At 53.1% G+C, this 19,977-nt stretch overlaps 3 protein-coding genes across 3 annotated transcripts; 1 reads left to right on the top strand and 2 right to left on the bottom strand.

The window, feature by feature from the left end:
• Positions 1-2,172: 2,172 nt before the first annotated feature.
• On the bottom strand, positions 2,173-3,861 carry CCMA1212_006675 (uncharacterized protein; the record flags this gene model as incomplete). The annotated part of the gene is made up of 2 exons (XM_073703882.1): positions 2,173-3,698; positions 3,762-3,861. The coding sequence occupies 2 exons, from the start codon at positions 3,859-3,861 to the stop codon at positions 2,173-2,175; spliced, it is 1,626 nt and encodes a 541-aa protein (XP_073557558.1).
• Positions 3,862-5,139: 1,278 nt separating this feature from the next.
• CCMA1212_006674 (uncharacterized protein) lies at positions 5,140-6,767 on the top strand (the record flags this gene model as incomplete). The annotated part of the gene is made up of 4 exons (XM_073703881.1): positions 5,140-5,242; positions 5,381-5,611; positions 5,982-6,283; positions 6,354-6,767. 4 exons carry the CDS (start codon positions 5,140-5,142, stop codon positions 6,765-6,767), a joined length of 1,050 nt encoding a protein of 349 aa, XP_073557559.1.
• Positions 6,768-15,176: 8,409 nt separating this feature from the next.
• On the bottom strand, positions 15,177-15,362 carry CCMA1212_006673 (uncharacterized protein; the record flags this gene model as incomplete). Its single annotated transcript, XM_073703880.1, has 1 exon — positions 15,177-15,362. The coding sequence occupies one exon, from the start codon at positions 15,360-15,362 to the stop codon at positions 15,177-15,179; it is 186 nt and encodes a 61-aa protein (XP_073557564.1).
• Between the last annotated feature and the right edge of the window lie 4,615 nt (positions 15,363-19,977).

Here is a 19,977-nt window from a genome sequence, read left to right as displayed (position 1 = left end):
AGCAGGAACCCGATCTGCTTTTGATCTTCTCTTGTGTAATTCTTCTTGTCATTGATTCGAGGTCACAATCGATGCGTTTTGACTACCTGGACTCTCGCCGGCGACCCAACGATCGATCCCATCTTCAACCCCCAATACAAACTTAAAGCTATCCAGCGGATCCCCGGATCCCGACGCGGTGGCTTGGAGCTCTCCCCATCTCATCGGGGCGAACAAGAAGCAAGACACTCACACCTAAAATCGATCCATGCATCAAGAAAAGCACAGAATCGAAAAGTCTAGGTTCTTCCTCCTCTTCTTCTCCCCTCTCTATGAAAGGAGGCAGCTCAGCACCTTCAACACACCTTGTTGTACTATCTGAATGTAGTCCAGTCCTCCCCATTGGCCAGCCTCATGACTCAATTTCTTCCACTCAAAGCAAGTCACTCAATCAGAATTACCGCAACCTCTCCTCGACATGTGCTCCTCACTTACATCCCATCCCATCCCATCCCACTGACGCAAACCCGTATCCAGAAGTCAATCACTCAGGAACAAATCCAGCGAATCAAACGACACCGCTCTCACTGACGATCAAAATCCAACGTACTCCGTACGTCTTATCCAGCACCTCCACCAAAATGGACCCCGTAAAAAAACCGGAACACAAACACAGTATCACACACTCTACCAAACCACCCCCCTTCTCCTCTCTCCGACTCACCCGAATCTACAGTACTCAAAATCCCGCCCGGCTACTGTCCTCCCAGTAGTATTGGAGGAACCCAAAGGACGGGAACTTTTCTTTATCCACCATCGCAGACAAGTCCCCAGTCAATTATCACAAGCTTTTTTTTTTTTTCCCACTGCCACCTCCCCCTCTCCAAGTTAGTCAGTCTCTCCGAGCCTTCACCGCCACAGAACCACAACGTATCGTAACTTGGGTACATACTCATAAAGCATCCAAGTGGAAACCATCAAAATCGTAGAATAGAAACCTGCAGCATGTGGATAAGATGACTCGAAAAAAAACCGGAGACGAGACTCAATCCCAAACAAACTTGCACTGCAACCTAACATTCACAGCCCTCCCGCCCACGATGGTACCTTTTAACGCGAATAAGAAGGAAAAGAAACGAGAGAAAAAAAAAAACTTTTCATCGTGCGTTGCATGCATGGCTGCATGACTGTCTCTCAAGGTACATGCCGAAAAGTAGCACCGAGCATCAGCCATCAACCGTCTCTCCCCCTTCCTCCACCGGCAGTACTCGGTACTTGTTCCCAACGGCATCCATGCGCCTCGGAGACGAGTCCCGACGACTTCCTCCTGCAGATGGAATCGCTTCTAGTCACATCGTCAAGAATCGTAACCGAAAATCAAATCAGTCCCCCATGTCATTCCGCCATCGTCATCCCGACACTCGCTCCATGTCACAGGGCACATGCAAAGGAATCATGGTCATGAATGATTGTTTTTCGTTAACATTTATTAATGTTTTTAGTGCAAGCTGTCTATCTAAAAGACACCTTTTTTGGTGGTGAAAACCTTTTGGCATCATGTCGTAAGAAGGAAAACATTTTGTGCAAAAGACCCACGGGAGCTCCTCTTTTCGGCCTCCAACTAGCCTTGTAATCGCTTTGCTGCCTTCTTTTTTTCGGCCTCCTGTAGACCAGGTGCAGGGGACTATCTGCAGTCCCCGCTCACGTCTTCGCTGAGAAAATAAGACAAAGGAGACGAGAAATAAAAACGAAAATGAGAAAAATTTTCCTGGCCAAGGTTGCCCCTGGAGACACTCGCATCTTCCCGACCAACACTAGAATACACTGGTTGAAACTCAAAAAAGGTCATTGAGAGCCATCAAAAGGCCCAATCCATGGTATCATTCGAAAAAAAAGCAACGCCTCGTAAGGTGCGAATGTGTTTTTGTTTTGAAGGTGCCTCAATCAGACATTATGAGAGACCAAAGATGGAACAAGAAAGGAAGAGGAAGGTGTAAAAGAAAAGGTGTGATGTCGCTTCAGTCATGACGTAGTTCCGTTTCGCCTGTGCAGTCCATGTTGCTGCCATGATGGTGTGAAATCGAAACCCCCCCAAAACGCCAAAAGATTGTTTGATATACATGGCCAAGGCACAGATGGTGTGATTAAGCCTTGGCTACGGAAGGGTGTACTGTACTGTACACCGGTGGTTGTTTACCAGCCCTTGGAGTGGTAGCCGTTGTTGGCCTCCTTGGTAAAGTACTGGTTCCAGCTGCTCGCGTTGACGTCCTCGCTCTGCTTCATGCACGACCTCTCGGGGTATTGCTTCAGGTTGGCAACATCGTGCGAGGTGTGGCGGCGCTTGAGAACAGCGTTGGCGGTGGACGACTTCTGCTGTCGCTCCCAGAGGAGGTGGCGGCGAAGAGACTCGGTGAGCTCGGTGGCGAGCATGTTGCGGCGGGTGGTGCGGGGAGACAGTGCAGCCTGGGCGTGGACGGGATTGGCCGTGGCGGCAATGGGCTGTGCAGTCGACCGAGGAATCTCATTGATGGGCTTCAGTGTCGACTGGCGCATGCCCTTCATCATGAGCGGGCCATCGTCCGAGTCGTTGGGCGAGCCAGCCATGGAGGGCCCGTTCATGACGGACCGCGTCCTGGAGAGAGCCGAGGTAGACTGGGAAGCCTGGTTGCCGAGGTTCTGGGCGCGCTCGTTCTGCGCAAGCATCAGGGTGATGAGCGACGGTCGCGAGGTCAGGTTGGCCTTGGACGGGACGCGCTGGAAGAACTTCTCGTCGACGCTGGGCTTGCCGCTCTCGTCAATGGAGTCCTCCCAGTCAGACGAGTCGTCATCGTCGTCAATGGCACTCTCGTCAACATACTCGCCCTCGGTGTCGGAGTCAATGGCGGACTCGGCATCGAGGTGGTGGGTGATGTTGTTGTTGCTGAACGAGGTCTGCTTCGCCGCGGCAGGCAGGGCGCGGCCGCTGGAGACGGAGCTGTCTTCCTCGGAGGATCCACCAATCTGGAACGTGGGCTTCTTGGGGGGAGGCAGGACAGACTTGCGAGCGTCGACGCTCTGGTCGCACTCGCTCGATGAGTAAGAGACGCCACCGAGAGAGAACTTGGCGGGCTGCTTCTTGGACTGGACGGGCTTGTGGGCCGGTGATGAGCTGGGCTCGGGAAGGCAGTCGTCGGTGGAGGCGGTGGGCTTGGGAGGGAGGGATTGGAAGGCGGGAACGTCTTTGGGGGCTGACGAGTCCATCTCGGATGCCAGCGACACCTCAGAGGGCTGTTCGGAGAAGCGGGACTCGGTGGTGGTAGAGCCAGATCGGGTGATGGTCTCGACCGGCTTGCTCAGGGAGGCTTGTGAGGGGGCGGAAAGGGGAGCCTTGTCCTTGACAATGGAGACGACCATCTTCTCAAAGTCGTCAGAGCTGATGTGGCGATCACGGCGGCTGGCTGAAGAGTCCAGTCGCTGTATCCTGGGGCGGATCTCCAGGGGGGCTGATACGCAGTTGAAGTCGAGGGCGTCCTCGTCGACGAGGGAGTCGACACTGCCGGAGAGCTGAGGGAGCTCGGGAAGTCGGGCTTCTGAGGGAATGGCCCGGGGTGCTGCCGGGGCTGACACGACTGGGGAGGTTCTGTGGGCGCTGTCGATGAGCTGCTCTCGCTGCCAAAGCCTCCAGCTCAGGTTCTCCAGTCTGCGGCCTTGCTCTACTGAATCGGCGCAGCGGGAGAAAACTGAGGCACCGCGTGTTAGTCCACATGCGCGGTTGCTCTTCGTCGGCAACGTCTTGTCCTCACCTGTCCACATAGAATACAGATTGGCAGGGTTGCCGGTGTCGACCTTGTGAATGACGTTCGCATCCACTGTTAACACGTGAGTGTCGAGGCGGTAGGGCATCGCTACCGAGGAGAGTTGCTCGAAGGTGTCGAGCGGTGGGTGCGCGGGAATCGCGAGGTCAGGATTGTTGTTGGTGTGGTGGTGAGAGGAGCGAAGAGGATGCGGCTGGTGAGAACAGCCGGGGATTGATTATTGGACTCTGGCAATTACCAAATCCAATCGTCTCCGGAAGTGCAGCGCAGCCAATTGACGACGAATCTCGACCGTGGAGAGTGTTTCCGACCAGGCGTTGTGCAAAGGCCGAATGCGTATTTATATGGGTCGTCGCAGAAGAGGGGGGGGAGAAGCGGTGCGAGAGGGTGAGTCGAGGCGGATCGGATGCGTGTGAATGTGCGACAAGCTGATGATGGGAGAAGACTCGAGCACAAGCAGACAGTTGAGGCTGTTGAGCGTTGTTGCAAGCTGTTCCCACTGAGAGAGATGGGTATGCGGAGAGATGGAGAATCGAGCAGTCGTCGAGAAGCTGGGGAATGAGATCTAGTTATCAAGAGTAAGGTAGGGTGTATCTTGGGCGATGACAGGTTTAAGAAGAGGTGGATTGATGGGGGGGGAGTGCCAGAGGGGACGTACCGCCTTCACGCAAGGGCAGGCGCTCGCAGCCACCCCCGGGGGGTGCAAAGGCTTAGGGCGTGGCGTCAGTGGTGGAGGGGGGCCGGCGGTACCTGGGTACTTCGGTACCTGGCCGCGGAACCGGTACGTACCCTCGCTGGCACCCTTCCCCCCGGCACGGAGCACGGAGGCGCCGCAAGGTGGGCATTTGGGACGAAGTTGCTGTGGGGACCCAGCGACAGCAAAGAGCCAGAATGTGCGGATTCCAGGGCAGACGCGCAGGGGGCTGCCAGAAGGGGCCAGGAGAGGGATAAAAGCCTGGTGTCCTGGTTCGGAGACGTGCCGCTGCCCCGGAGAGATTAGCGTGGGGACCAGCGGTGCGGAGCTTGACCTAAAGAGGCACCACTTGGGCGCTGCGGGGCGAGAATGCAGCCCGTAAAAGACTAGCACGCACGTAAAAGCCTAGTCTTCTTGGGGAACTTTCCATCTTGCGCTGCTCTCAGCTCTATAGCCCTGCCATCCCAGCACCACGTCCTGGCCCTGTCGCGACGGACGCAATCATGTGACGGTCCCCTTGGGAGTGGAAGATGCCGTTTCGGACGAGGAGAACGTCCTTTGGTCCAGATCGAGTGGGTACTTCCCCTTTGGGCGTAACCATACATTGGACGAGCAGCACTGTGCCCCATTGGGTAATTGTCTGCTCGTTCAGGCAGTGCTGCTAGCTGCCAAATGGCCCCGTCACGCGCAGCCGCTTTTCTTTTTGCCCGTCTTGTGCCAGCCATCCTTCTCGCCCCCGCAAACGGTCCAAGCGCTCCGTTCGCCAGGAGAAACGGTTCCAGGGTCTTTTGCTCCGTTTTGACGCCTCCCCCCCGCTCGAGACGGATGCCGAATCCGTCTCTCACCTAAACTCGGCCATGGCTTTTCCACCTTCGTGCCTTATTATCACAAGCATACAATTACTCGTACACAGTTCTGGCGGCTTTCGGCTGCGGTGGCTGCAAAGGCCTGGACAAGGCACATGCTCGCGGCTCCGGCATCGTTGCGCTATCGGCATTCGGGCGGCTCCAGAGGCCTTGTCACGCTGGCCTGCACAGACGTGTGACCGGCCATGGCGAAGGCATCGCGCTGGCTCAGGCGAGATTGTCTTGCCATTCAATCTTAACCGCCGCCGCTGTCGCTCGCCGTCACTGCCTCGTAGGCAGTGAGTGCGAATCAGCCGTGGGGATGGTACAAAGCATTGGCAGCCGTTCGTACGCAACAGCATCTTACACTACTTGTGGTGCCCATCAAAAGGGCCCAATCCACGCTCCCCCAGTTTGGACCGACGGCTATTCAAAGGGTCCCCCCTTCTTGTCTCTTCACGTCTCGAGCCGCTCGGCGAATTGAGGTGTGCTACTTGTCACCAGAGTAGCCCTCCGCAGCAGCTACTATCACCGTGTACAGCCTCCCAAGTACCGCCCACAGGCTTGGGGGGGGAGCCGCCGTGGATGTGACGTGCCCTGACTGGGGGCCAGAAGCCCGTCCGGGGGTGCTCTGATACATTATTACGGAGTACTGACTGACTGGTCCAGCACACTGGCCAGGTGACCCAGCCCTGCTCGAATCGCCGCTGTCTTTGGTGATCACAGAGCAAAGAGGGCAGGCCGCCGGACAAGGCCCTCTGCCTGTCCGGTCGTGGCCTTGTCCCTGCCTCGCCTCTCATGGTCGAGAAAACGGGCCGGATGGCGGCGCTGGTGCTGGCGGACGCCGAGTGAGCCCTGTCCGCTGCTTCACTCTGCTGCGCCTGACCAAAGAGGGCCCTCCCCGGGGGAAGGGACTGACTGGCAATTGCTTTCGTCCATGCAGCTTTGGGATCATGGGGGCAGCGAAAATGGTTTGTTGACGATGCTCTCGCCCTCGTTGGCGCATAGACTGATGCAGTACTCGTACGTGGATCGGTGCAGAGCCTCGCCGGCTGCAAAACCTTCCTCCATTGCTCAGGAGGGGGTGACATTGGGGCCTTGCTCACCCAGTCCCTCGGCGCCAGCGCACCACCAAAGTGTCTGCGACAGTCGGGGTCACCTGTCCTGTCGTCCGCCTTCATGGAGGTTACTCGCACCACAAGCACCAAAGGTACTCTCTACCAAGCACCACGCGCAGAAAGTCTGGCCGTAACGGAGCCACTACAACTACGAGGCCATGCCGGGAGCGGTATCAGTAACTCGTACGGCAAGCTTCCTCATGCTTCGTCAGGGGGGAGTGTGAGTGAGCCAATGCTTTGCAGGGTCCTCCCCGACCCGCCCAGCCATTGGGTCACCAGGACACCCGTCCAAGAAGCAGAAACAAGCTGCAAGCACCCAGAGCTTGCCAACGCATAGCTCTCCGCCGCATGACCTCAAAGACTTTTTCTTCCTTCCTTGGTCTACGGGCTGTTGCTCTGTTTTTGTTTTTGTTTTCTTTTTTTTTTTTCATGCCACTGCTGCCTCTTGCAGGTGCTCTCGCACCTCCATGAAACAAGAATAGACGGGCCAGGTGCAGCATCCTCGATGACCTTTTGTGGCCAATGGCTTTCCGTCATCTCCCGCATCGGGCGTGTTGGCTGCCGCAGCCTTCGTTAGTGGTGATCAATGCCTCCCTTTTGTCCTTGTTGCTGCTCGCGTCAATCTCTCTGCTCTGTGCAAGTACTTTGTATCGTCAAGGGAGGGGGGGAACAAGAACAAGTCCGGCAGGGCCAATCATCGAAGCCGAAAATGGCATCGCCACAAAGTGCCCCCAAGCCTCGTCTTTGCCAACTAGACCCAGCTTCGGGAGTCTGGTCAGTCAGTCAAGCCAAAAGCAGGCAGCAGTTTAACGCTTCCTTTTCCCCACGGGGTTATTATAGTCGAGCTCTAGTGGTGAGACCGTTTGTTCTTTTCCTGCTTCTAGTGATATGTCGGTGTCGTCTTTCGCGACGATTCCAATCCGGAGAAATACGGAAGACGGAGCACTTACTCGTATATCGGAGTCCGGCGTATGACAATGGCGATTACCATCAGAGAGGCTGATGATCTCTCGCCTCGAAACTCTCAAATGCTGGGCCAAATTTGTATACCGGCTGAAGTCCATCGTCCCTATTTTGCCTGTAGTAGTCCTTGACCGTCCCCTGCCAGAACAAGCTTTGTGAGCACCACCCAGCGACAAGCTCATGGGGGGAAACGATGGACGCGCTCCCAGAAATTCGGGCCCGCGGAAGCTCCCCGTCAGCGATTAGCTTCCCTTTACAACTCTCCAGCCCAGTCCAGAATCTTCGAGAGCGAAGAAACAAATTGGAAGAAGGGAAAAGAGTTCCGGGCGTGTGGAAATTAGACAGGACCAGCAGCCCGGATCGCGATATTGCAATTTAAAAAAGTGAAAGGATGAAAAAAATATGACAGAACAAAGAAGAATCGATCATAGAAAACGTGTCCCCGGTAGACCAACCCCCGGACATGTCAAAAGCAGTAACAGTTTACATCGTTTTGCCTTTTATACGCGGGAGACGGGAGCAAGGCGATGCGTAATACTGTAATTCAGGCAAGCAAATTTCCCCTTCCCCCATATCCCGGGTCTCGTCTACATTATGCGTGACCCAACTGAAAGTCCGTGCGTTCCTCTTTTATGGTTCCGGTCCGTTTTGATTCTCTCTTTCGACTTTCTTTTTCCTGCTTCAGAGGCATTGAGTGAAGCGAGGGGCCGTTGGCAACGTTTACGTACAAGTTGCCCTGGTCATGATAGCGGCAATGCAGGTAAGCCGAGCCAGAACCACATGCAGTATAGAACAGAGGGGGGAAGCTATACTAAGGTTATCATGCATCTACACGGGCTGCCGCATGAAGAAAGACGACGGAAAGCGAAAAAGAGGGGAGGCGGCTTTTTTACACGTCTCACCGCTCGGGGTGTTTCCGCCTTTGTTGATGCTTAAGTTTTTTTTTTTTTTGGCCGGCATGGGATGGGAGGGGGTTGGTTGAGCGGGAAGAATCGAGTGCCGGCATTGGAGGTAAGCAGGCGTTGAGGTTGTGTCGCTTTTTTTTTTTACCATCGGGGGCAGAATCGACGACGGCGATGGCGATGGCGATGCCCAGGTACGGGGTTGTCTTTGACTTGCAAGGAGTTCGTATCGCGGAAAGACATTCGGCGATTCTTCGTGGCAAAGGACATTCTTTGTTGCGATATCTTCCTAAATATAGGAAGAAAAACACGATAGAAATGCATAGAAAGAATCCAACGATAAGCACGAAGATGACGATGACGAGAAGCAAATGTAACGTGCCCCGGCAGAGCCAGCCAGGGGGTTTGCCTCGCCTTATCGCCAAAAGCCGGCTCACGTTCATGCTCATGCTCTATCAAGCCGTCCAAGTTCCATGTAGGCCCGCTTTTCGAATCGAGCACGTGTTTTTCCAACTTGCATTCATTATCAAGGGGACCAACAAACGAGATTGATTACTTCATGGCTCTTCGATTCGAGGGCTTGTCGATGTTGCTTGTCGAACAGCTTCTTCCCTGGGGTGAAAAAGCGGGGAAGCGGCAAAACGGTTCACAGACTTGGCTTCTTCACCTTCTGGGGATGCGATGCCCTGCGGCTTTGTGATTGATGATGGCCTCTCCTTTTGCTGTTTTCACGTTACGATGGGATGATTGAATGGCCTGCAAAACGGCTGATGAGAGCAAACAAGGATACAACCCCACAACACAATGAAACAAGCATTCTGTTGATGCGTAAAAGGCAAAAGGACAAGGAAACCGACACATCAGAAACAACAGCATAATGAAGGCATTGCCCTTGCTGCAAGCATCAAATTATTCCAACGTAAAATTATCCCTGCTTTATTTCTTTTAACATTCTTTTTTTTTTATTCTTACCAGCTCGCGCATCGAAGTAATTAATCTGAGCTGGAGGTATCGACAACCCTGGTTGACATGGACTGACTTGCAGACCCAGAGACACGGCACCGGGGAGCCGCGCCGGTGCACGATGGCAGCTTGACGCGGCACGTATCGTACATACATTGTTAAATCCCCGAGCTGGGGTATCAAGTGGCTTCAGCTACACGGCCTTGCTTTGGACATTACAACTTTTTGTTTCTCTCCCTTGTAATGCATTTACTGGGGTGCGAAGATGATGAAAATGAAAAAGAAGAAAAGAAAAGATAACAGCTTCAGCTGGAAACCAGGGAGCAGAAAAAAGTACGGGGGACGGCAAGAGACTGAAAATGCGGGATACCAGCAGAGGGAGACATACAATGCTGGCAGCGGGGAAGCCGGTAGCAGCTTCGACGAGGGCCACGAAGCGAGAAAGTCAAACCAGCCTTGCAGTCGAATAGTCTGTACCTGTTGACCTTGCAGATGGACACATGCAGCGACCTCGAATGCCATTGGGTCGTCTATCGTGAGATTACTACTACTTGCCCTTTGCCCCAGACTACTGCGATGTAGGGAGACTGCAGGAAGAGACAAAAAAAAAATCAAGACAAAATAGGACAAGACAAGACGGTCTGCAAAAAGGGAGACGCAGTCAACTGGTTTATGTTAGTAGATCGATATGCGTGTCTCAACCAAGACGGCAAAAAAGAGAGAGACGATGGCAATATGCATGTTATGGACAGATGATGATGAGCCGTCCTCCGCATGCCTCCTGGGAACAGAAAGCCTGCTGGCCGGTTTCAGCCACTTTCCGCTCCCGTGACTTTTCGGCCTGCCGTCCCCCCAGTCCATGTGAAGCAGGATTGCAGCCAATCACCGCAATCCTGACAAGAAGCAGTTGAGCTTCGCTTTCAGCTCGTGATGCTTGTAACACACGCTGAGAGAACGGGGTCAGGTCAAAAACCAGCTTCTTGATCCGCGCTCGTATACCGCAGCCAATGAGTTCTACCCTACAACACGGCCGCAGCGGCATCGAGAGCGCACATCCTTTGTTTGGCTCAACATACGACTCTTATTCCAATCAAAAGGGGGGAATATGGCCTGTTTCGAATCATGTTCACGCCGTCATGTGCTGGACCCCCGATCCAGCTGTCAAACCACAACCCTCATCACCCTCCTTCTCAGCCAACTCACCCGCTCGCTCAGCCCCATGGAGAAAGAACAACAACCCCTCCCTTTTCCCCCTTCTTTTGCCCTGAGCTCTCTGCGACAGAAAGACCCTCCTGACTCGCTTCCTCCCGGCGAGCAACCGAATCGGGCATCATCCAAGACCTCCCTCTCCCCCTCCCTCCTCCCCCAGCATGCGTGAACCGGCTGCCGGTCCGGTAGGTCCTAGCGCGACTTGTCTCTCGTCCGCGCCCTAGCGCTTCTTCCCGCCCGGCCGTCAAATGAAGCGGCAGACATTCGGTGTGTGTGAGTGAGTGTGAGTGTGTGTGTGAGTATGAGTTGTCCAAAGGAGTGTGTGATTGAAGGAACACGCAAGAAGCGGGCTTCTACATCCGTGATTGGGGTAAAAGAGGTTTGTGACCAGCCCGAGTGCAGTTGCGGGTGCCGTGTCGCCTCTTCCATTTCTCATGCTGCTTTTCTTTTTTTTGGGGGGGTACTCGTCTTCCTTCTTACTGATGCGAGCGAATAAAGGCCGTCGCCACACTTTACAGATGGAGAATATCGATGCAAGGCATATTAAATGCATGTGTCGCTGGCAACCTCGTGATGGACGGGACGGGATCCCCCCTCTCCTCTCCGCTTACACGTCTGGACATGTGAAATCCCCCCCTCCTCGGGACCATTTCTGAAAGCGCTGTACTGAGCACACGCACTTTCATATGGATGCTAGATTCAGTCCGAGACGAGGATGTATGTGATGCGAGAAGAACAGCATCTTGCGTATTGGAACTTCTGAAGTGCGACGAACGGGCATACAAACGTCTCGAGATAACCACCCCGGAATCCAAATTTCCAGGGCCCGCCCGATAAGGTCGCCGATGCCTACCTACCCGTTCAAGGCAATTCGGCCGACTAAACGACCTGGTCGGCTCCGTTTCTGATGCTTTTACCATGTGAAAGCCTGAGCCGTCTGCCGAAAAGAACAAAAAACAATGACGGGGAAAAAGAAAAACCAAGCTTTAATTGCTTTTATTAATTCAACCTGTTTTTATCCCTTGTCGCAAGATTGCCCAAGCAGCTGGGGCGCGATCGCAGGGCGGCAAAGCCGTCGCTGTCATATATGATATAAATCAGAAGACGGGAGAGACAACCAAACCCTTACCTAACTCCCCAGCACAGAGGCCTGACGTGTTAACTTGCCTAAGATACTCCTTGCTTATTGGCTTGCAACGCACATAAAGTAGCGTTACGGAAACGAAGCAATGAGAGGGGAATACGGCAAGGAAACGAGTAAGAAAAGAAACAAGAGGTGCATGTGCTCACGCCGGGAGAGTCTTCCGGCCCGACTTGGGCTCGTGAGGCTGAATCAGGCGGTGATGCTGAATGTCATGCAATCTGTGCAAAGGGTCACTGGGGCAGCAACATGATGCCTGAGCTGAGAAGACAAGAGCTGCTCGTTCTGTACGGTGTTGTGCAAGGGAGGATTGCTATTGCAGCTTTGTTTCCTCGAGAGAAGACGGCTTTTCCTGTTGTGGAAGTGTGTTTTCGGACCCCTTGCGCGCAAGGGAGACAACAAGCTTTTTTCTTGCTTTTTTTTTCTTTCCAACAGGGATATCACATATCAAGATGCATGGCAAATTAGGGAAAAAGAAAGAAAGAACAAAGCTGAAAAGAAGAAAGGATTGACGGCATGAATAATGCTCTTGCTTTTGCCTCAGTCTGTCTGACATTGACGAGCCCCCGTGATGCGTCGAATATTGTCACCGTCTCGTCCTTCCCACTGTCCGCGCTCCTCAGCAGAAACACGCCAGGTACCGTCTCGGGATTTTTCATACCAAACAATCCAATATAACTCGCCCAAGGGCAAGACGATCAAACAGCAGTACAATGCAAATCAAGCCTCATGTGACTCTGCAGTGTTTATCTTCCCACCTCGTCTTGGTGGTTGAAACAAGGTGCAAGTAGCTGGCGATCCGGCAACTTCGAGTGTCTTCGCGGAGACCCGGAGACCTTGCCGGGCCGGAGCATCGCAGCCGCTCAGTTGGTCAGCACACCGCAGATCTGAACCAACTCGATATTACCACTATCCCTTGGAACTGCTTGGGGAGTGCGGATATTGCCTCGCTTGATATTCAATTCATTTCGAAAGAGTATCTACTTTTTGTCCTGGAGACAGCAGGAGACCCCCCTCCCTGTTCCAACACGCGTTTCCTCCAACCTGTTGTTCCAAACCCATCCCATGCATACTGGGTAAACGTACACCCACCAACGGAAACGATTTGGCCTTTGACGCCACTCGTACCTTTTTTTCCAATGTCTCGATCGCCAGGAAAGCTGATCCCGCTGCGCATCGACGAATGATAGCCCCGGGACCGGGCAAAGGCCAAGTCACCTCCCGTTGCTGCAGGTCCCCCATGCACCGGATCCTGCATGTTCCGCCATCGTCTGGGCGCAAAACAGTTGGCAAATTGTTGGTGCAAGTTTCAGGGCGCAGCTTCATCAAAAGAAAAAGAAAAAAAAAGAAAAAAAAAAAAAAAAAAAAACCTGGGGTGAAGGGAAGGGAAGGGGGTCTACGATACGAGGGAGGCGGATCGCCGTCGACCCGTCACATATTTGAACAGGCGAGAAGGGAGCTGACGATCTGAATCTATGCTGAATGGATCCATATGTGAACGCCATCTTCTTGAGCTTCATCTGTCATATTTGAGAGTGTTTTTTTCCCCCCTTCCTGCGTATCAAATTGGATGGCTTACACGTCCAATCGCGCTGCTGTGATTTTGTGACGAGGCGGGTGGGCGTCGAATTACAGGCTGCGCGCACGTTCCGCCCTTGACGAGAGCCGTGCCGTTATTGGGGGGGTATGGATGTGATTCAGATAGGGAGCAATTCAGCCGATGTAAGTCCACGTCCTGTGCGTGCACATTCCTGGCTTCTTGTCGGGGGAAACAATGTATTTCACGTCGCGAGATCTGGGGTGTCGTTATGCTTGCTAGATAAGTGAGGCCATGCACTGCGCCTAAGACGATGAAGCATTGAGACGGGATATAGCATTTGGATCTCCTTTCAATTTAGCCAAAGTGCATGCATACTCCCATCGTCACGGGCACGGCATAGAGGCAAAGCCCTTGACTGCCTACCTGTGTTGCATACACCACCGAACTGAGTGCTCAAGGTCCCGATAAGCGAGAAGGGCGCCTCAAGATCGCAAGTACTGTATGGGGGGATTTGCCAACATAATGCCAGGGGTCGGCAATGACTTGCTGAAGTGACACAGGCGCGGGAGGGAGGATTGAAACAGAGAGCATGTGGGGATATTGGCAATTGAGAATTACCATAATCACAATTATTATTATTATTATTATTATTTTATCAAATGTCCATTTTATCTCATGCTTTTCCGTCTGTTATTTTTGGCATTGGCGGTAGTAGACACGTTGTTGCATCGATGAAAGCGGCGGCTGTGGATGAAAGCTCCAGTCGCTCCATGCGGCGAAGCAACTTCATGGTCCCGTGCAATTACGGCGGCAACGTCGCATACGAGCAGTGAACCCACAATCTTCACTATTCTACCATCAATTGTCCTTTTTGCAATTTCATTTTTATCTCTAATATTATCTCTATTTTATCTCAATTGATTGACTTGATTTTCACGGAAAAGTCTCGCCGAGCCCCAGCTCCTGGAGATCATGAGGCTCAGCAAAGAGGAGCAGCTCCCCCGTCACATGACTCCCGCCACCGGACGGTGGATAGGTATGGATATTCTCCCCGTTCTCGGAACTTCTCTGGTGAGGCTCATCTAGAACGGAGGGTCTTGGGGAGGGGGGGTCCAACCCACCGATCAACTGCCATTCAACGGGGCCAGATGCCGAGAAATGCGTTGACACGGCTACCCAACTCACGTGAATCCTTTGGGAGGATCCCTACAACATACATAGCTCTTACATACCGTACCAGGAACTTCACGAGGCTGGATACAGCGACCCAGTCAAGGCAGACCGAGCGCAAACAATAGCCCTTAGACCGGCGGTTCCCATCTCAAAAGGACACCGATTAGCGCGAATTGGCGTCGAGCGTAGCATCGAGAAGTAAGCATTGAAACCACATGAGCCGCCCAATTCGGTCCAGGCCCGACGCGGTTGCTGCGTGTATCTGCAAAGAGGCAGGTCTGAGTAGTCTGGGCAGGAGCTATCGCAGATCAATTGGCGGGGAAGTTTGTGGCGATACTGGAGCTCGTGCTTGGATTGCTGCGAAACAAGCAGGGTCCAGGCCATCTCAGATGTTTTGCCACCTTGGCCTGACATTTGGGCGAGTATTTTTGCCTATCAAACAGCCTATCAAACAGGGTCTCAGGAGCAAGTTGGCAGGTTTACCCCCGTATTTCGCCATGGGATCAGAGAGAGAGAGAGAGGGAGGGACTACGAGTAAAAGTGACACTAGCAACTCGTACGATGAGTACGAGTAATATCAAAAGACCTGTCCGTGTCGGGCCGGGGTCTTTGTCCAACTCAGTTGCTCGAGAGGAGTTCAGCCGAGGTTCGTTTCCGGCAGGGCGGCATGGCTCACCGTTGATGGGCACGATGACTTCCAGCAGACACATGCCAAATGGCAGATCCGGATTTAAATACCTCTAGGCAAACGGTTTGCCGAGTCCCTGCCATCAGACCATCGGACGCAATGGAACGATCTACATGTATGTATGCTGAGTGCCGGTAAAATACCCCGTACTTTTCGACATGGCAGAACTATCCGCCCCCGCGGGGTAAAACGGAGGCCTGATGCCAACTGGGTCGCGCTTCTCTGACATTGACATGGACCAGCTCGTGGCCGTTGCCCGAGGCTAGAGAACTGGACTGGACTGGACTGGACTGGACTGGACTGGACTGGACATTGCGCCTCTGGCGTTGAGATGCGATGCCGTTTTCAGGCATGTTGAGACGGTACAAAGGAAGGCTACCTGTTACTACATAGGTATGGCTCCATATAAACTAAAGTCAAGTAACTGCTGACAAAGAACATTGGAGCGTTGAAAACGGTATTACCGCTGGACAACGACAAGCACATGACGTGCATGAAAAAAACGTCTTAGGTAAGGAGCTGTCAGGTGAGGCATCTTTTTTTAGCGGACCGTGATTACGTAGGTAGGTAGGTACCTGTCCTTGTATCTCTGGATTATCTCAGCTCAAATGATCAAAGACGAATGGCCAATACGTTTAGCGGAATTGGGAGGAGGCGCCAGCAACATTTCGTGGCGGCGAAGAGAGTGGTTTCATTACTGCAAACGGTAATACAGGCGGTCGGACGCTCATCCAGCAAGACTATCGGTTCATCGTGAGCATTTAGCAGGCGTGCGAGGAGGAAAGCTGGACAGGTAGCTCATTGACCGCAAAGTAGTAGTAGATACGGTTCGGCCTTGTCCTTTGCTTGAAGCCACTGCGGCGTCTTGCTCCCTTGTCAGTCTGCTTGTCAAGCCCGCCCTTGGGCCATCGTGGCATGACGGCTTAGTTTGCTTCATCTGCTCGCTCATGCATTGTCGCTGACAAAGAGGCGAAGAATGGCGGGTGAATTACCACATCCACCGTTAGCTTTACTTGCATGACATCGCTCTCGGCCGATGGCTTGCTCTTGCTTTCAATATTACTTGCTTTGACAGGCCCTCTCGGCACAAAAAGAGAGAGAAAAAAAAAGCGGGCAGTCAGCAATGAGGCCCAAAGGAAAGTCGTTCCCTCACCGTTTTCCTTCTGGAACATATTGAACGCGAATGAGAATGCAGAGAAAAAGAAAAGGGCGGATTCTTCAGCCAGGGCCGCAGAGAGGGGCCGGGGCTTGGTGGAGCGGGGAGTGGGTTGAAGTGCATACGTATCGTATCGGACCGCCTTTTCTGCTGATGCCATGTGTGTGTGCGGATGAGCGAATCGTGCAGTTACAGCTTACTACTTGTACATTGCTCTGCTGGCATTGATAGGTATGTAACTTGTAGCCATTTTTTTTTTTCTTTTTTCTTTTTTCTTTTCTTTTCTTTTGTGCTTGAGAGATGCCCGTTTCCTTTTAGCTTGGGCTGCGGGCAATGACTCGGGTCGAAACAGCACCGGCTGGAGATTATTTCCTTCTAGAAGAGCGCCACTTTCGTAGAACCTGGGCCGGCGATCTCCTTGATGGCCATTGAACTTGAACCAGTAAAACTGTCTGCCTAAAAGACCCCAGCGGAGGGGGGCGTCTTGTTTCGAAAGACGAAGGTCAACGGTCTTACTCACGATACTCGTAAAATTCACTCTCTCTCTCTCTCCGGCCCCGCAGCCGGAGTAGCGCATTGAACAAGGCCAACGAACGAGAAGGACAAGGAAAACTGGGAGCTGACGTGCTCGGGAGCTCTGTCATTGGCCCTTGAATCGAGAAAAAAGAACTCAGGGTCCCTGCCCCCCCGCTTGGGTACAGTACTATGTCGAGAGCAGCGAACGAGAAAAAGTAGGGCCATGGTTTAAAGCCCGAGCAATGAACCGAAGCCGCGATTCATTCTCTCTCACGACTATTTGCTGCTATTTTGTGAAACGGAACGGAGAGGAGGGGGGGCGCGGAGGGCATAAACGGAGGAAATGGGGAGGTTCGAGCTTCACGCTACGAGCCGTCTCCGTTGGGCTGCCTCCTCTCCTTTTCGCTTGCTCTGCTCATGGAGCTGGTTGAGTTGTAGGTACTATTATCGTCCAGCAGGTATCGTGCCTCTCTACGTAGCTGTGGCTGGGGCTGAAGGAGTGACGCAGGAGCAGAGAAGCGCACCAGAACACAACACCAGAATACCCACGTTGTTCTGCGCCACAGCGCGTGTCAAACCGGCCGCCACCCGTGTCCTCCCGAGGGAGTCCTGGGAATGGCCTCGCTGTTGCGGTAATATATCCTTACGGAGCACAGGAGAATGTTCCTTTAACCTCGTTTGAAGTCGGCAAAAAGACACTGTGAAGCAGACAAGCCCCAGAGCTTGCGAACAAGGAATCAACCAACTTGTAGAAATTGAAGCTGAAAAAAGTTACATCGGTTCTTGTCGAGTACGTAGAGCATTCCTCGCACGATGGCGGACAATTACAGGTTCTGGAGGTGCTTTGATCGGGGAAAATGGGGACCCGGGAGGGGATTCCGGATGAGCAAGAAAAGGGCTCGACGATGGGTAAACCGTGGATCCTGCTTCAGCCGCGCTGGAGAAGCCAAGCAGCCGCGCCTTGAGCATCATGGCAGAGTGATCCATGGCGGTCTCCGGCAAAACTGGACTCGGCTGTAATTGATACTGTATCAATCCAGTGTTGTTGGCTCAAGTCCATTGCCCAATTTCGGGTCAGTTCATCGCCTGTGGCCGCCCATTCTTCCACGTACATACAGTACTTACTGCCTGTCGAAATGACTGTCCAAGCCTCGTCGCTATCGCCGCCCTCGTATCACCGGCTCCGCTCACGAGGCCACGGGCAAAAGCAGAGTCAAGGCCCAGTTTCCTGACTTGCTCCTCTCCACCCGTCGGTGGACGAATCCGGGTCCGCGTCTGGCCCAAACGCTGGGTTACGTGATCCGGCTCCATCCAGAGGTAACATGCCAAAAAACCCTGCCGAAGCGGATCCCCCTTGCTCTGCCTTGTCTTTTGTTGTCGTGGGGCGAGATAGAATAGAGGTGACAGGAGAGAGGGGAGAAGGGCAGTTGATTGGCTGCAAAAGGTTACGAGATTCGGTCAACTGGTGGAGATGCGAGATAAAGTGGGAGGAGAGGAAAATGGTACGCTTTTTTTTCTTGCTGGGGCTTGGACGTTTGATGTGTCGTAAGCTAATGAATATCCGAGCAAAAAAAATACATTTCTCTTGAACATGACTTGCAAAATCGATAAAGTCAATTAAATCGCATTTAATCAATTCATCGGCATTTTATCCAGTTTCAGCGTCCCAGGCAGACGGTAAATTACTCAGAATCCATCCACGTCAAACCCGGGTCATCAGGCCGAGCAGCTACAGTACAGCGTGTTACATTCATGGCAGCCAACACTCAAGTCACTCACTCACTCACTCACACACACGTATTCACACTCCACAGGCACAAGCACCAGGCACAGAGACAAAATGGCACAGAGAGAGAGAGACAGAGACAGAGACATCCAGGGCCCCATTTGCCGAAACTCCCCTTTGTCCCACCGATTGGAACGGAACAGCATGGCATGGCCCGCCCAACCCTTTTCGGGCCTTTGGACTTGCCCAAAGTAGCTCCGGACAAAGCGCCGGCGAGAGGGAGCCCGTTCCGGTTCGTGTGAAATGGTGTTGACGACGCCGGACTGGCATGGCGGGGGAGTGAGAGGCAACAGGTGCATTGGACATTGGATGATGATGATGATGCTCGAGTGGCTGGTTCTGCCGAATCACGAAGAGGGCATATCAAAGCTTCACGATGCTATTGTACGGAGTGAGCGATTGGCCGTCTTAATTTTAGAAAAAAACTACAGCAACGACAAGCCAACGACAGCACCAACAAAGCTGCGGAAAGCTCCGGCATTGCTTCAACAAGCGTCGTTGTTGCTGCTGTTGTTCCATGGCGGTTGGAGGCGCATCTGGAGCCGTTCTCTGGCGTGTGCTCGCAGCGCCGGCAAATGCTCTCGTTGGGTCCCTGGATCTTGCCTATCCAAGGCTGATGATGCATGCAGTAGGTAGTAGTAGTGAGAGTAACTCGTATCACGCAGCCTAGCGGTGGCCTCGTAGGGCTGGCATGCTGGCTCGCGCGGGCCTTTGCTTGCATGTACATGCGTGATGTGCGCGGGCGCGAGGCATGCAAGGTGCAAGTATAAAGCAAGATGCAGATGCCTCTTTGTGCACGTCACGCATCGCGATAACCGGCCTCGGACGCGCTGGAGGGGAAAATAAGCGATAACGGTATGCATGTCTCTAGATCTCGCGAAGTGAGTCTCGATAGCATTGCGTCGATGATCAGTCTCAGTGCCCTGGCGAGGGAGAACACGCGGTTCGATATCGTGAGACAACGCCACATGAGCTGCTCGAGTGATGGATTCCGCGAGACTTGCACAAAATTGCTACAATCTCGCGATGGACGTGCTTTCAGGTGAGACCACTGCATTGGGATTCCGACGGCGAGAAATGAATAGGATTTCCAAGTTTCTGGCGGTTTTATTGTGAGAATTTCCCAGCATGTCGAAAGGTTGCATGCTATGGGCGTGACAAGGCAGTTAGCAGCAGCAAGCAAGCAGGATTGCGTTCCAACACAGAGAGATTGTGGTATTGTTGCATTGCCATATTTATTTGAATTTTTTTTTTTTTTTTCCAAATAAGAACAGTGGTGAATTTGGGTGTCTGTTGGTCGAAGCAACAAGACTTTGAAGCTCTGTTTCTGCACTTGTCTCACACCGACTTCCAACAATACAGAAAAGAAACCGGGGGGTTCTCCAGGCCGTCGCAACGGCGATCGCGCGGCTCCGCAAAGAGACGTTGAAACCTAAAAATCACCAACTTCAACCCGTGCAAGCTGGAGCTGACAGCACCAACAAGCTTGCTTGTACATAACATGCTGTTG

Source organism: Trichoderma ghanense (genome assembly GCF_004382785.1).
Source record: "Trichoderma ghanense strain CCMA-1212 chromosome Unknown scaffold_8, whole genome shotgun sequence".
NCBI classification, from domain to species: Eukaryota; Fungi; Ascomycota; class Sordariomycetes; order Hypocreales; family Hypocreaceae; genus Trichoderma; species Trichoderma ghanense.
Note: the sequence above shows the minus strand (reverse complement) of the source record. Positions and strands in the feature narration are given on the sequence as shown.